The sequence below is a fragment of the Tachysurus fulvidraco genome, chromosome 4 (assembly GCF_022655615.1).
Source record: "Tachysurus fulvidraco isolate hzauxx_2018 chromosome 4, HZAU_PFXX_2.0, whole genome shotgun sequence".
NCBI lineage: Eukaryota > Metazoa > Chordata > Actinopteri > Siluriformes > Bagridae > Tachysurus > Tachysurus fulvidraco.
The window spans coordinates 17,224,865-17,240,478 of NC_062521.1; the positions used below are offsets into that span (position 1 = coordinate 17,224,865).

General features: G+C 37.0%; 1 protein-coding gene across 4 annotated transcripts in view; it reads left to right on the forward strand.

Annotated features, from left to right (window-relative positions):
- The window catches only part of kcnq5a (potassium voltage-gated channel, KQT-like subfamily, member 5a), a 96,309-nt gene that overhangs the window by 76,546 nt on the left and 4,149 nt on the right, over window positions 1-15,614 (forward strand). For 2 of the 4 annotated variants that reach the window (XM_027136340.2, XM_047812457.1), the window contains 9 exons: window positions 368-463; window positions 5,273-5,367; window positions 6,160-6,186; window positions 9,316-9,536; window positions 11,476-11,581; window positions 12,968-13,099; window positions 13,303-13,416; window positions 14,363-14,476; window positions 15,351-15,480. In XM_027136340.2, the coding sequence (XP_026992141.1) occupies window positions 368-463; window positions 5,273-5,367; window positions 6,160-6,186; window positions 9,316-9,536; window positions 11,476-11,581; window positions 12,968-13,099; window positions 13,303-13,416; window positions 14,363-14,476; window positions 15,351-15,480 (1,035 nt within the window). The remainder of the gene's footprint in view (window positions 1-367; window positions 464-5,272; window positions 5,368-6,159; window positions 6,187-9,315; window positions 9,537-11,475; window positions 11,582-12,967; window positions 13,100-13,302; window positions 13,417-14,362; window positions 14,477-15,350; window positions 15,481-15,614) is intronic. The other 2 variants (XM_027136342.2, XM_027136344.2) reach the window with 2 other exon arrangements.

The window sequence follows — 15,614 nt, forward strand, 5'->3', positions numbered from 1 at the left end:
TGCATGTAATTCAAGCACATCCCTGTCTGCCAGCTCTGTGTGGCTAGTGTTATTTTAGGAGTGCAGTATTTCTCTGAGCTCTCAAAAGAGATGATTAATGTCAGTTATGTGTCATATGCAATCCAAGATTACTTCCAGTAAGCTTTTTGTGATCTCTGAAACCCTATCTTTGTTGTGGCAACTTTCATGTGCAGTATGTTCATGTCTTTCGGTCAAAGAGCCCAAATAACAGTTGTCGCTTCCTACCGTCTGTCCGTAACCTTTTGCTCTGCCGTAGTCAGCTTGGATGATTAATTGTTTGTGAAAATTATTGAAGAACAAACCCTTTGCCATTGTGTACCAAATAATTAATCGTGTTTGTGTGTAGGGGATTCTAGGCTCAGGGTTTGCCTTGAAGGTGCAGGAGCAGCACAGACAGAAACATTTTGAAAAGAGAAGGAACCCAGCTGCCAGTCTAATACAGGTAAACCCACCGCAAATGCTTCAGTTTTTTGTATTCTTAATCATTTTTATGTTACTTGGAATGAAAGCAAATATGTGTAAATAAAAATGTAAATGAGAGTTTAATAATAATATTAAATTATAATATTAAAAAATATACTGTATGTATGTAGTTTATACTAGTGTTTTTTCAGAACGAGAGTACGTTTTAAATGTACTGTATGGTCAAATGTTTGTGGACAAATGATCATCACACCCATATGAGCTTGTCGAGCATTTACAGTGCCTTACAAAAGTATTCATACCCACTGAACCTTTTCACATTTTGACAAAATGCATTTGTATTCAGCCCCACTGTGTGAATACTTTGTAGAACCACCTTTCACTGCAATTACATCTGCAGGTCTTTTGGGGTATGTCTCTACAAGCTTTGCACATACAGAGAGTGATATTTTTGCCCATTCTTCTTTGCAAAATAGCTCAAGCTCAGTCAGATTTGATGGCGAGCGTCTGCGAACAGCGATTTTCAAGTCTTTGCCACAGATTGGATTTAGTTCTGGACTTTGACTGGGCCATTCTAACACATGAATATGCTTTGATCTAAACCACTCCATTGTAGCTCTGGCAGTATGTTTAAGGTCATTGTCTTGCTGGAAGGTGAACCTCCACCCCAGTCTCAAGTCTTTTGCACACAGGTTTTCGTCTAAGATTGCCCTGTATTTGGCTCCAGCCATCTTCTTATCAACTCTGACCAGCTTCCCTGTCTATGCTGAAGAACAGCATCCCCACAACATGATACTGCCACCACCATGTTTCACGGTGGGGATAGTGTATTCAGGGTGATGTGCAGTGTTAAGTTTCCGCCACACATGACGTTTTGAATTTTGGCCAAAAAGTTCAATTTTGGTCTCGTCGTGTTCTTTTGTCTTCATGATGCTGTTTGTTCACTAATGTTCTCTAACACACTTCTGAGGGCTTCACAGAACAGATGTATTTATACTGAGATTAAATTACACATAGGTGCACTCTATTTACTAATAAGGTGACTTCTGAAGGCAGTTGGTTTCACTGGATTTAAGTTAGGGGTATTTGTAAAAAAAAAAATTCGGACACCATTTATAATTTTCATTCCACTTCACAATTATGTGCTACTTTCTTTCGGTCTATTTCATAAAATCCCAATGAAATAAATTTTTCTTTGTGGTTGTAACATGTCAAAATGTGGAAACGTTCAGTGGGTATGAATACTTTTGCAAGGCACTGAACATTCCATTGTTAGCCCCTTTTTGCTGTTATAATAACCTCCACTATTTTTGGCTTTAAAAAACATTTTCGAGTCTGTTTGCAAGGATTTGTGCTAATACAGCTAATCCGTCTTTCGATTCATCCCAAAGGTGTTCAGTGGTGTTGAGGTCAGGGCTCTGTGAAGGACATGTGCAGCAGTTTTTCCACAATAAAACTTGGAAAACCACGTCTTCATTGACATTGCTTTGTACACAGGGGCGTTGTCATGTCAGAATATGCTTGAGCCTTTTAGTTACAGTCAAGCAAATTGTAATGTCACAGCAAATAATGACGTTCAGGTGCGGCAATAGTTAGGGAAGACACACATATGGGTGTGATGGTCAGGGGTATATGTACTGTCAAACTGTATGTGTATGCAGTATACAACACAAGACTGTCTGTCTTTTACTACTTCAGTATTACATGCTGGCTTTTGTTTCTCTTATGTATGAAAACATAATTACAAATTCAGACTCTTCAGCACCAGTAAATGACAACCCTTTTCCCCTGACCCCTAACCTTAAAATGATTAATATTGTGGGTTGGAGAGATGACAGAGGAGTTGATATGTGGGATTTACCATCTGTCATGTCTACAATCTTCAGTATATTTTGTCTAAAGCAGGAGAAAATGAACAATAACACAGACATTTATTTCACTTTAGACCATTACCATCTATGTCCAAGGGAAACACTAGTTTATTATTTATTATGTGTTTCCACGGAAGGAATTCTGTGTGAGAGTTTCCTGAAGAATAATACTTCTTCCTAATGGACTGTGCCATCCCTCTTTAGAAAAGTAAAAATTAATGTGGTGTGTGTTGCATACGCACACAGTCTCAAAGAAACAGAGAAATTGCACTATAGCAAAATTGAGCCAAAATTGAGGGTTTTTTTTTTTGGTTACATTTCTCCCAGACATAGCAAATAGGCCAACCTATCATTGTTAATAGAGGTCATTTCTCTTGCTTTAGATCCATTTCTCTATTAAATGATTATTACTTGAATCTACAGTCAGGGGAAATAAGTATTTGGAGTACTTTTGTTATTGCTATTTAATATACTTCCGGTGCATATATCCAAATTAAGCCTTTTGACTTTGTACTTATTATATGACCAAAAAAGTATGTATTCATAAACATAAACAAAAACGTTTTAAAAAACAAAACTCTTCATACACTACAAATACAGAGCAGTATGAGCTGTTTACAAAACTGTCTACTGTATGAACTAATAAGGTTGAGTAGTGTTTTGGTTCATTTTTCTTGCCAATTCATCTTCAGTTCTCCAAGGATGCGAGGATCCCACTGATGAATTAGCAGTTTTAGTTCAGGAGACTACAGTATTCAGTTCAGGAGTTTGGCTTCGTTTTTAAAGTTTGGGCTTTGGCTGTATGGCTTAGTAAAAATTTAATGGCTAAAAGATAATATGGAGTATCAATACTTCATTTGTCTCTCCAATTTATTTTGTAGTTGTTGTGGCCAAAAGTATTTAATTTGGCTGTAGCCTTTTTTCAAACCATTTTCAAAGCCATTTACGATGCTGTTTCAGTTTTTTGTTTTGTTTTGTTTTGTTTTTCTTACAGAAAACTACCTGCATTGGTAAAATTGCAACAGAATTTTTCTTTTAAACGACTACCAGTTAAGACACATATGTAATTACTTTCTATGATAGGACGAACGTGTGTTGTAATGACATTACAAAATGCATCTTGGCCCAAATCTGCTGAAAATCTCCAAAAATTTTCAGCTCCTCTGAATATCGCTGACCTTTTGCTGTTATTTATGTGATAGCAAAATTGTGAAATAGTAGAGGGGCTGCTTTAAATTATTTATAGGTCCACACTATGAGGTATTTTGGTTCCATCACTCTCACACTCTCAGGCTCACAGAAAACACCAACTGTAAGTAGGCTAGTGGTAATAACTCACAGGTGAGAATCATTACACATTACCTGTCAGTTCAGTCCACCTTTGTTTCCTAAACTTTCCATCTGTATGTTTTTGAACCAGTTAAACTGACAGTGATGTTTAGAGGCTTTGCTTTGGCTCTGTAGCTTTTTCCAATGTGTTGTTTAATTATGTTGTCCCTGAGAACTTTGTAAAGCTCCTTCAACTTTACTATGATTGGTATTTGTTTCATGAGCTCTTTCCAACCAATGACAGCATCTTTAATACTAAAACTGGCTGCATTTTTATCTATAGGTTAAATGTTTTAATAGAGAGTCTGAATATTGTTCCCTATCCAAATAGTTTTTCAATACATACTTTTTTGCTCATTTACGTTATAAAGTCTAAAGACAATGTGTGTGCATTTGAGGTATGAATGCTTATGTATCCCTCACTGTATATTTTTCCTACCTTTATCCTACTGTTTTTTAATGATGGAGACTCAGTGTCCTGCAGTAAAATACTGTTACCACTAACGCCGATTTTAGTAAAAACCGTGATTTCAGGAATGTCGTCACACTTCTTTTGGTCTGTCTTTTGTCTTTAAATTACTGTCTGGTGCCATTTACTTCCAGATTTCTCATCTTTCTTGTTCATCTGCATGCATTTAACGCATAGTATGCAAAATTTATGATCTGTAGCATTTGAATCATCACACATTTCCTTAATCATTCTCTCTTGCAGTTGTGCCGTTCAGCATTTTTTTCATATTGCATAAGTGCTTTAAAAAGCCCTTTATATCGCCTTCATCACACTGTGATTCTTCTACATTCGCTAATATGTCAGCTCTTAGTACAGTATTAGTCTTTTAAATGCTACAGTGCACTGTCTTCCCCTTTCTCATTTCCAAATAATTTATTTGTTTTATATCACTCAGTTATTTCCTCTATATTATTAAATTATTATTATTATGTTAATCCAATGGCTTACGGATTTGCTCTTTTGCTTATATGCCAGGGCTGTATCTGTTTGTGTTTTACATATTTAACTTCATTAGATGTGGCACCTTTCTTTCACCCTCTTATGCTTTCCCCTTCAAGCTGTTTAAATATGGTGTGAGTCCCATTATGCAATAAGACATTTTTCAGTGTCTCTTTTTGATGCACATAGACTAACGGTTTCAAAACGTGTGACGTACAGTACAGTGATTAATCCAGGCCAGCTAAGTAGAAATTCAGCAAAACCATTCACTGAACAAATGTCTTAACATTCTGTAAGAATGCCTGTTTTCCTGGCTTTGCCCTCACCATGCTGATGTCTCTCTGCACCCATGTCCATATGTGTGTCCTTGTGTATGTGTGTCCTGCACCAGGCTGCGTGGAGACTCTACTCCACAGACCGCTCCAGAACGTACCTGAGTGGCACGTGGCGATACTATAAAAGTGTTCTCCCCCCTCAAAGGCATGTATCCATGCAGTCAACTGATGAGAAAACTCTGACCTGAACTGGTTTTTACTAATCTGCCTTTTTTTTGTTTTCTTTTTTTATTTTATTTTGTTTTGTTTCTTTTTTCCAACCCCCGCTCTCTCCTGGCCTTGTGACATTTCTTTTCGATTCCATATTTCCTTTCTGTTTTCCTTTTTGTATACTCTGCACGTAGTGTGTTTGGCGTAGTTATGCGGCTGATGAGAACTCGGTTTCCATTGCTACCTGGAAGCCTCATTTGAAGGCATTGCATACCTGCAGCCCTACAAAGTAGGTACAATTCTGGCAGCTGGGTGTTCTCTTTGGTGTCTGTGCTCCTATAGCCTTCATTATTCCCTCTTTATCATTGCAAACAAGTCTGTGTCGCCGAGCCTAATTTCTTTTTCTTTGTGTTCCCTCTCCTTGTATATATGCTTGAATTCTAGCGTGTAAAAGGCGTGTAGTCACCAAAATAGAAAAAAGGCTGCATTCAAAGTAAATTTAAGAGTCATAGACATTCATAAGCTTTCCCCTGAAGATACAGTATGAGGGAAGATTTGCGCTACTGGTTAAATAGGCCAGCGTGAAAGACAATATAGACTTTAGGAGCCTGGAAATATGCACACACATACACAGATGTATGATCAGGCAGAGGGAAGCATTATTATACTTTTCCAGTAATCACTGACTCAGTTACTGTCCATTTTAAAGCTAAATTATCCTTGCAAAGGCTTTCCTAGACAGCTTGATTGTGCGTTGACGATTGCTTGCATGTCTGCTTGGTGCATGTTTATGCTATCTTCTATTCTCAGTTTTCCGATTTTTTTTTTTTTTACAGTGTGGTTTGTTTTTGCTCTGATTCTTAGTGCATGTGCATTTGTGTATGTCTCCCTCAACTTACTGTATACTGTATTGTGTTAACACAGAGAGAAATATATTGATGATTCATTCATTGTATGAAAGATTCAGTATATTTCAGTGCCATTTGTCTTTTATGTTAGACTCCTTTTTTGTTTCTGTTGTTCATGTAAAGAATTAATCTCCTGCCCTTTTCTCCTCTCTGTTGCTAACTAATACCTGAAGGAAAGACCAGGGCGAATCCAGCACAAGGTTTGTTATTCTTATACTGTATGTCACCACTGGAAAATATTTTTTCTGTGTAAAATAAACTTTTTCTGAATTTTCAGAGTTTCATTTTATCTAAATTGTACCACTAAAGAATATAAAATAATGGCTAAAGTTCTTGATTAACACATCATTGGTGATCAGACAAATTAGGGTGAAATCTTCTAACATTTTTCAAATGTTTGCACTAAGAGCAATTTTCACGTCTTCAGAGAACACAGCAGGGTCACGTGACTTTTGGCTTATACAAGCTCAAAGATGCATGTGACTTTATATATTTAGATTTGTGTGTGCATGTTTGTAAATGTGAGGGAGAGAGAGACAGAGATAAAGTGTATGTGTGCACAATAAACAGCTCTAACTTGGCAGTAGTTAAACATGGAGCACAGTACCACTTGTCTGATGGCAGACAGCACTATGATGCAATTTTTCCATTCAGTGATTATTTATGTTAGTGATTAAATATCACTTCAGAGAACATATACTGCAGGAATTATTAAAAAGAGGGAGAAATACAGTGAGGGGGAAAGAGTTGCTGCAAGGTAGAAATTGCACATTATGGCAATAGGGCAGTATGTCTCTTCTAAGCTCGTGTGTATATTTGTTCACTGTTTTTTCATTTCTCTTTTTACAAAAGTGAATGTACATACATAGTAAGGAGCCACCTTTATAAAGGCAGAGACTATTTAAGTACCTGTAGTTTTTTGCTCTTTTAATTTCCTGGTAATTCAGCTCAGCTCATTGCTGGTGCTTTTGCAAGTAATGGTAAACCCCAATGCCTGTTTCTACATTTAAACTACACTGCTTTTAATTAGAACTTTAATTGGATTTTGGGTGTGTGATTCATATTCAAAGCAAGAACAGCAGCATAGCCAGACTCTTAAAGCTTAAGTCATTTATAGTAGGTTTCTGATTCAATGTGGGTGGCAAATATGCCGTAATATGTTTCTGCAAAGACCCGACTGAACTATAAACACACAACGCAAAAAGCTAAGCTGTAAATACAACTATGCTGTGAACCACTTTAATACATTAACTTGAGATTTTTGTAGTATGATGTGTGTTACTGGCCAGAGTGACAAGCGGTAGCTCTGTATGCTACAATGCTCTTTTAATTGACTAACAAATTGCCACAAACTGGCTTTTATATATTCTGAAATTTGGGTGGGCTTTAATGTGCGTGTTTAATGTGTGTTTGGGGGTTATTACTGTATCCATGCATGTCTGCCACTCATTGTGCCTTTAAAAGTTTTCTAAAAAGCAGAGATTAACAAAGCCGTAAATGTTTGGCTTTTTACTGTACAACCAAGTGTTTGTCTCTTTTCACCACAACACACATTACACCACTGAAAGAAATTTTCTCTTCACATTCTAACTAATCTGTCTCTCACACTTCCTAGTAAGGTTCATAGTAATAGACAGAAGCTCTTCAGGAAGTATACCACAAGGAAATTTAGGTACCCAGCATCCCCCTCTGCTTTGGCCACATAACCAATGAGAATGCTGACTAACTGCAGGTGCATGGATGGTGACTCGTATTCAAATGTACCGTTTATCTGCCCAATGTGATCCCACAGAGAGTCTAAAACAGGGGTTCACTCTTCTGCCTACTACCTGTTACCTGAAGAGCTCACATTAGATCACCCCAGATTCTCACTGCATTTACTATATTTGGACACAAAATCTGAACACCCAAAAGAAGAATCCTTATTCTTGTGAAATGACTGAACGTGCATGATCAGACTTATTCTATAAGTCTTTAACTATCTCAAGCTATATAACATCATAGTGTTATTATGACAATAAATGAAGGCAGTCATGTGGGGTTTTAGATTTTATAAACACTTCCTATCATTGGTGTCCAGTTTTTATTGGTATTTCATAAAGTGATGCAAATTATATAGGCGTTAATGCAATTACAAAATGGTAACTGCATTAATGCCCACATCTGCATGTTGCATGTGTATGCTTCTGAGTTATGCTTCCCATTTCACTATTTCCATCTCTGAGCATTAAGCACGAACTTGTGTTTGAGCCAAGCTCAAGCCACTAGTATTCCCTTTACTATCATCTCACACTTTCATTTTTTGTTCATGCAGCATCTGCATCTGTTTAGGGGTCATTCAAAGGCATTTTCCTAGATTTATTATTTTACATTTTTTACTTATCTCGTCTTTCATTTTGGGTTATAATTTACCCAGCTCCCATCATCATGAGTGATTAGCCTGAAAATATTGGTTGTAGTAGAATGCTCAATGCATTGCATGTCAGTCTGTTTATGTTATTTAGGCTATGCATAAAGGGCATAATTTTAGTACAGGAAATTTTATTTAGAAGCCTTAAAGTTGTCCAAATGATCAGAAATTTAGAATGATCATAAAAAGTTAGAGGTTCCAGGGAAATATTCACCTCCCTTGAACTTTTCCATATTTATTTTTCTGACTTTAAACTGAAAGGCCTAAATTGGAATTATGCCATGATTAGTTCATTAAACTACACCATATAGTCCAAAATATTGAAGTGAGCAAGAAAAATAAACAAACAAACAAATAAATAAAGTGTGTGTGTGTGTGTGTGTGTGTGTGTGTGTGTGTGTGTGTGTGTGTGTGTGTGTGTGTGTACATATGTGTATATATAGGAATTATGGAATTACCTGAATTTAAATATATAAGATATAGGAAGCATGACTATTTGCCATAAAAAGTTAGCTGGATACAGCAAAGGTGAGAAAACCTTTGGCACAAAGCTCTACAAAAACCTAATGTAAATATTCCAACGCAAACCAAACCAAAGCGCAAAACAATATCCAGAATACTTATGCAATCATTTTTTAATTTAAACTAAATTTTGTATCAGAATGTAAAAAACAGTCCTAATGTTAGGAAAAGCAAATGCTAGAGGTCCCAATTAAGTTTACTTCAGTTCTAGATTTTAACACTGTAAAATATGGAAAAGTTTAATAGGGTTTATGCTAGTCATTGTATATCAGTGATTTTACCTGAATTTGAGCTATGATTAACAAATCTTTCGCTTTCTTTTTCCTTCTCTTCATCATTATTCACGTTCCTTCTGTCTCACTCTCTCTCCCTCAACTGCCATCTTTCCCTCATGTAGCCAGAAACTGAGCTTTAAGGAACGTGTGCGCATGGCCAGTCCTCGTGGTCAGAGCATTAAGAGCAGGCAGACATCTTTGAATGACAGACGCTCTCCTGTGACTGAGGTAGGGACAGAGGGGAGCAGCCCAGCCAAAGTACAAAAGAGCTGGAGTTTCAATGACCGAACACGTTTCCGACCATCGCTCAGGCTCAAGAGCCAATCACGAACAATGCCTGAAGGTAAGTGAGATAAAAACTTCTGTACAGTATGTCTAGCTATAGTGTATAGAAATGATAAGAGGTGTAAGAACACGTTAAAAATTGTACAAGATTAAAGACATTAAACTATTCAATAAGAATATCCTGCATGACAACCTTCTGCTTTTGTTCAGATTATCCGAACATGTAACTAACTCGGTATAGACGGAAAAATAGGACCTTCATTGGACTTGTTAGGAGAATTCTTTAAACATTTATTGGACATGTACCTACACTGGTGCATAGCACACACTCACTCACTCACTCGTTTTCTACCGCTTATCCGATGGTGCATAGCATTTGATTTACATTATTTTACACACTCAAACCATTCCTGACCACAGGGTTGAAATGTTTCATCATAGAATAAAGGAGTTCAGATACTTTGTACCGAATTGTAATAATCCATACTGAAATCATATCAGCAGAATAACCTTACAGCTGAAACACTGGATTAGCATTTAATTTTGCACCCATCTGAATATTTTCAGATTTTATATTATGATGCCAAGGAGTAGCATTAAATAGTGATGTTCTGAGTAGATTCTCAGAATGTTTCTGTTTCCTGACTTGTTTGTTCATGGTACTCATAGATCTTAAAAGCTGAATGAGGTCAACCTCGGAGTATCATGTCTTGGAGGTGTATGAGGCTGCTTCAACAATTACCTATTGTTCTGTTTCACTTCAGCAGTCCCCAGGGTGACCATCAGTGGAAATGAAGAGAATTGAGAGAGATATAGAGGAAGAGACAGAGCCAGTTTGCACTCTGTGTCCTGCTAAAAGTGGTTCTGCTCAGCTTGTGATGGAAAAAATCACATTTTGTTTCATTATTGATTGGCCGGTTAATCGTATGGCAAAATTGGAATCTGCAAGGAAACAATATAAGCTTAAATGACAAGAAAATATCATGGTTTGTCTATTATTACTTTCCAAACCCACAATTGAACAACATTTGTTTTTGTTCAGATTTCTCAAATGCTTTAGTATGCAGTGTAGAGCAAGATTTGTATGTGAAGCCTGGTTTTAAAACATGTGCACTGTGGAAGAGCAGCTGTAGCAGGGATACAGCAGAACTGAAGATGTTCATATAAAATGGAAGATAGACACTGTTCTGAGATGAGGAACAAAGTGTGTGGCGTAATCATCTCTGTGTCATGGATCGGGCTGATTCAGCACAATCTCACATTCACTCCACGGTCATGTTTTGTGTATTTACACAGATTCCTGACTGAGCAGCCTGTGAAAATCCTCTACAGCCTAATGTACAAACATTTTTCAGAGGGAGTGTACCCTCAAGGGTACTTTTATTTACAATGACATATTTGACACGGTGTATTATTTAAGGTATGTAATTAGCCCTTTGAGGACATCAAGAATACATCGTTATTCTTAAGGCCTTTCAACACAGATTAATGACCCCTGAACACTGTTAACGGAATGTTGTCCCTTATCACATGCTTGTAGACTTGTTCCATTTGTCCACTGATGTCAGAGAATTGCTGAAGTCCGCACTTTCAGCTTTGCAGCTTCTTTCTGTATGAACTTTCTCTCAATCTTTCTTAGGCTAGGTGTTATGCACGTACTGTAGGTCACATGAAAAAATACTCAAAGGATTCAATGCACAAGGGTTTAAAATCAAATGGAAAATTACTACACACCTGTTCCATCTTAAAATCTCTTAAGGTTAGACTTAACACGTGCTACACACCTGCTCACATTTTGTTACCTACAGTATAGCTGTGATTCTTTATAATTATGCTTGGCTGTGTAATTTCAGGTCAGATGATTATTCTGTGTCAGCGTATTTCAGATGATGCTTATGTTTCACTCCGACTTCAATTATATACTTTGGGTTGGGCTATTGTATTGTTTTGTTCTCTTCTTAACTATTATCTTACCCTTTTCTAAATCTCACTTTTAGCTGACAGTCTGGGAGGAGAGGAATGTTTTGATGAGAAGGGCTGTCACTGTGATGTCACTGTAGAAGATCTTTCTGCTCCTCTGAAGACAGTCATCAGAGCTGTTAGGTGAGGAAATTATTAAATGAACATATGAACTAAAAACACAACTTTACACAGCTACGAGCTATTTTACTAGATAACATGGCCTATTACAATATATGAGCTTCACCTTTACTTTCTTAATTAAAACAATTCATAGTAGTGACATCTAGTGGTGAAGAGAGTAATGTAAATATTAATCTACTGCATTCTAGTGGGAGTTGCAGTAGGTTTGTGCTTCAATGACTAATTGAATATTAAAAAAAAATAAAGGCCACTGATAACACTAAAACCTTGACATTTGTTCAAATCTCCTATTACTTTGTAGACACAGATTACATAGGCTTTATGGTTGATTTTTCCCCCATTGAGATTATTAATACAAGTTTCTATACATAGACAAAGTTATTTGCTGAACTGAGGTAGGAAAAAAGGGATTTATCAAGATATAGTTATTTTTTCCCTTTTATAGCTAATAAATATTTCTTCTATAAAATATTACACCCAAAATGCAGACCAACATCTGTTTTTCTTTTGAATCAGTCACAAAGATGTGAGCTGAAACTTAGCTTCAGTTGTGAATGGTTACTTGCAGAAGAAATCAAGCTGTTTATTTACACATGCCGTGCAGCTTTATTATCAGTGGTGACAGCACTAATCAAAAGGTACTCCTGGGGTAAAGTGGTTGAGATTTCTCTCGCTGCTTTCCCAAGGTGTCAGATGGACACACTCACAGCAGCTTCTGCTTACACATTGGCTCAACTGACATATATATCAGAGTATACCTGACAGGCAGTCAAAACATGATGTAAAACCCTGTGATGTTAAGATCCATGCAGCACTATGTCAATATTTTAGTTCCATCTCAGCCCTGTAGAACGACTCTTATGTTTTGTACCACAGGAGCTTTGAGTGATACTGGTGAGAATTATTAGTGTTAGAAGCTATATGTATAATCTATTTTCCCCACTGGCTTTACACATGGCGTTCGTCATGGCCCACTAGTGAGAGTGAATTTGCACTGCTCGTTTTTCCACTGCAGTGCTTTCAGTTCATCTTGGAACTTGACATGCAAGTTAAACTATGAAGAAATGTCAGTGAAGACAGCTAATTACAACTAATGTGTGTTTTAAAGATCGCCTTAATTATCTGTGCAAGATGTTCTTAATTTTTTGGATACGTCAAATATCTCTCTATCAGAAAGCTTTTATGAACTGGAAATCTATTTTTCTGTTCACTAATTACAAAGCTTTTGAAACTTAAATTAGCACAAGGTTTTGTGCATGTGTTCAAATTGATTGAGTTTATGAAAAGAATAAATGTTCTCCTGTTAGCTCTGACAGCATTTTGTCTTATTTAAATGACACGCTACAGGAGAGTTGTGATTTGAGTTGTATCCTCTATTCCTATCAGAATAATGAAGTTCCATGTGGCCAAGAAGAAATTCAAGGAGACTCTGCGGCCATATGATGTGAAAGATGTGATTGAACAGTACTCCGCTGGGCACTTGGACATGCTGTGCCGTATCAAGAGTCTCCAGACTAGGTTAGACTAGCATGACTTTTACATACCCCTAAACAACTTCTAGACACTTGAATAATATGCAAATAAAAATCACATTTCATTTTACTCCTGGTATTTCTTCCGTTCCGGTCTGACCTGCCCACGTAAAGCATTGTCTGCTTTTTTGTACAGTATGTTTGTATTGTTGTGACTACATGAATGTGTGTTTGCACTCTTCCATTCAGGTTGGATACAATAGTGGGTCCAGCACAGACCCTGAGCAGCAAAGCCAAGACTTTTTCCTCTCCCTCCCTGCACTCATATTACAGCCAAGACAAGAGGAAGCACTCAGCCCCAGGGTCAGCTGACCCACAATCCCCTTCACCACTATTACCTGACATAAAATGCACAGACATGAGTCACAGTCTTAAGCTATGAGTCAAGTTCATCATGACAAATGACCAACGCCTTACAGTTGTCATGTAATAACCCTTTCAAGTCTGTCCTATGCAATGTTGCACAACATTTCTCAATATTCAAGAATGCTTGGAATTTTAAAGCTAGACGTTTCACATTATGTGCCATTCACTTCAGACACAAGACCTAGACTTAAGCTGTCGACTCTGTCTAAAAAAATCTACGTCTCCTTGCCTTTGGTCGATGTGGTATTAATTCCTTGATAGAAGAGGTTCTTCAACCCTATATTTAACCCTTGTTATCTGGATTAGTCAAAATAACCCATTCTATATAATTTTATATCATTTATTATTGAAAGTGTCTCTCTCTTTATATATAGTGTATTGCAAATACTTCAATTATTTCTACTGCAGAATTTTCTCCATGTAGGTATATAATCTTTAAATAGGTAGAGTGATGCCAGAGAAGAAGCAGAGAAGATTTCATGGTTTCTTTAAGAACCTTTAACTATTTTTGTTGATGAGGGACTATTTTTCCATAAAGTTCACAATGAAGGATCTCTACTGTGGAATTAATCATTTATTTAGTTAAGCACTAATGTTAATTTTTTAAAAATCGTGTAATAAAATGTTAATTCATTAACTGAAAATGTCTCTGTTAAAACAAAAATGCTTCCTCTGTGGCATTGCTTCAGTAAACGTTTCTCCAACACCTTTTATTTTAAGAGTATATACTCAAAAGCAACATTCTGACAGTGCATGAAATCTACATATGTTGTTTGTCTGCAGTAGTATTTTGTTGCAGTAGTATAGAGTTTAGTAAGTACTCTCTAGTTAGTCCTCCTTGACTGGTAATGGAACATTAAAGACACTTTTCTTTCACACACAGACTTGTCACAGGCTTGTGTCCACAGCAGAGCCTCAACAGCAAAGCCAGGAACCTGTCCTCTCCTACTCTGCACTTGTATTACAGTCAAACCAAGAAGAAACACATCAGCTCAGGGTTAGATTTGTGCTAAAATCTGTTGCCTATACCACCTAACACAGGCGTCCTGGACTTGGGAAAATACTTACCTGAATTAAATTAACACTGTGTCTCAGGGGTCTAAGGCTGATGCTAAGCTATTGGACTTATTGGTGTGTGTGTGTGTGTGTGTGTGTTTAGGTGTACAAGATCAGCTTCAGCATTGGACACCCAATTGACATAAACTTGTCAATATTGTTTTCCAAATGCTGTATAACACATGCTTTATGTGATTTTACTGATGTTTAAATATCTTTTATTTTTTGTTACTAAGGGTTTAACTTACTCCTGTTTCAATTTAGTGTATAATATGCATGATAAAAGTGGCATACTGTGACTATCTAACATCCCACTAATAATAGAAAAATAAAAGTCTTACATTTACAGCATTTTGCAGACAACCTTATCCAGAGCGACCTACAGTTATCTCATTTTCTACAACCGAGCAATCGAGGGTTAAGGACAATGCTCAGGGGCCCAACAGTGGCATCAGTAGTCCAACACCTTAACCAATAAGCTACTGCTTCCTCTTAAGTCCTAAATGCTATTCCATCATTTACTGTTAACCTGCTGAAAGAAAGAAAGAAAGAACTGAAAGTAGAAGAATGTTACAAGTAGTAGAATCTACATGTTGCACCTTTATTAACACAAATTAATCTCAAAATATACTGAGATAAAAACACTTTTTGTTACGTAGAACTTTACAGCCACTAACTACCTTTCCTCTTCACTAACTGGAATCAGGTTTCATCCTTCTGTGCTGCACCATTTTCTGGTTTGAGGGAATAAAGGTACAACGATTAAGGGTGTGTGTTCCATCCCTCTGTACTTATTCAGTGCTTATGTGTCACAGGGTGGACCAGATCTTAGGAAAAGGGCAGATACCCATGGACAGGAAGATAAGGGACAGGATCCTTCCAGAGGGCGAGTCTCTGGAGCATGACATGAGCATGCTTGGCCGTGTGTGTAAGGTAGAGAGACAGGTGAGCCTTACAAGCAAGTCACACTCCAAAAACAGAATGCCTGGATCTGACATTAGTCCTGTTTATCATTCAGATCATCCTGTAATGCTCTACATTTCTTCTTATTACAGTAAAAAAAAAAGCTTTCATTCCTT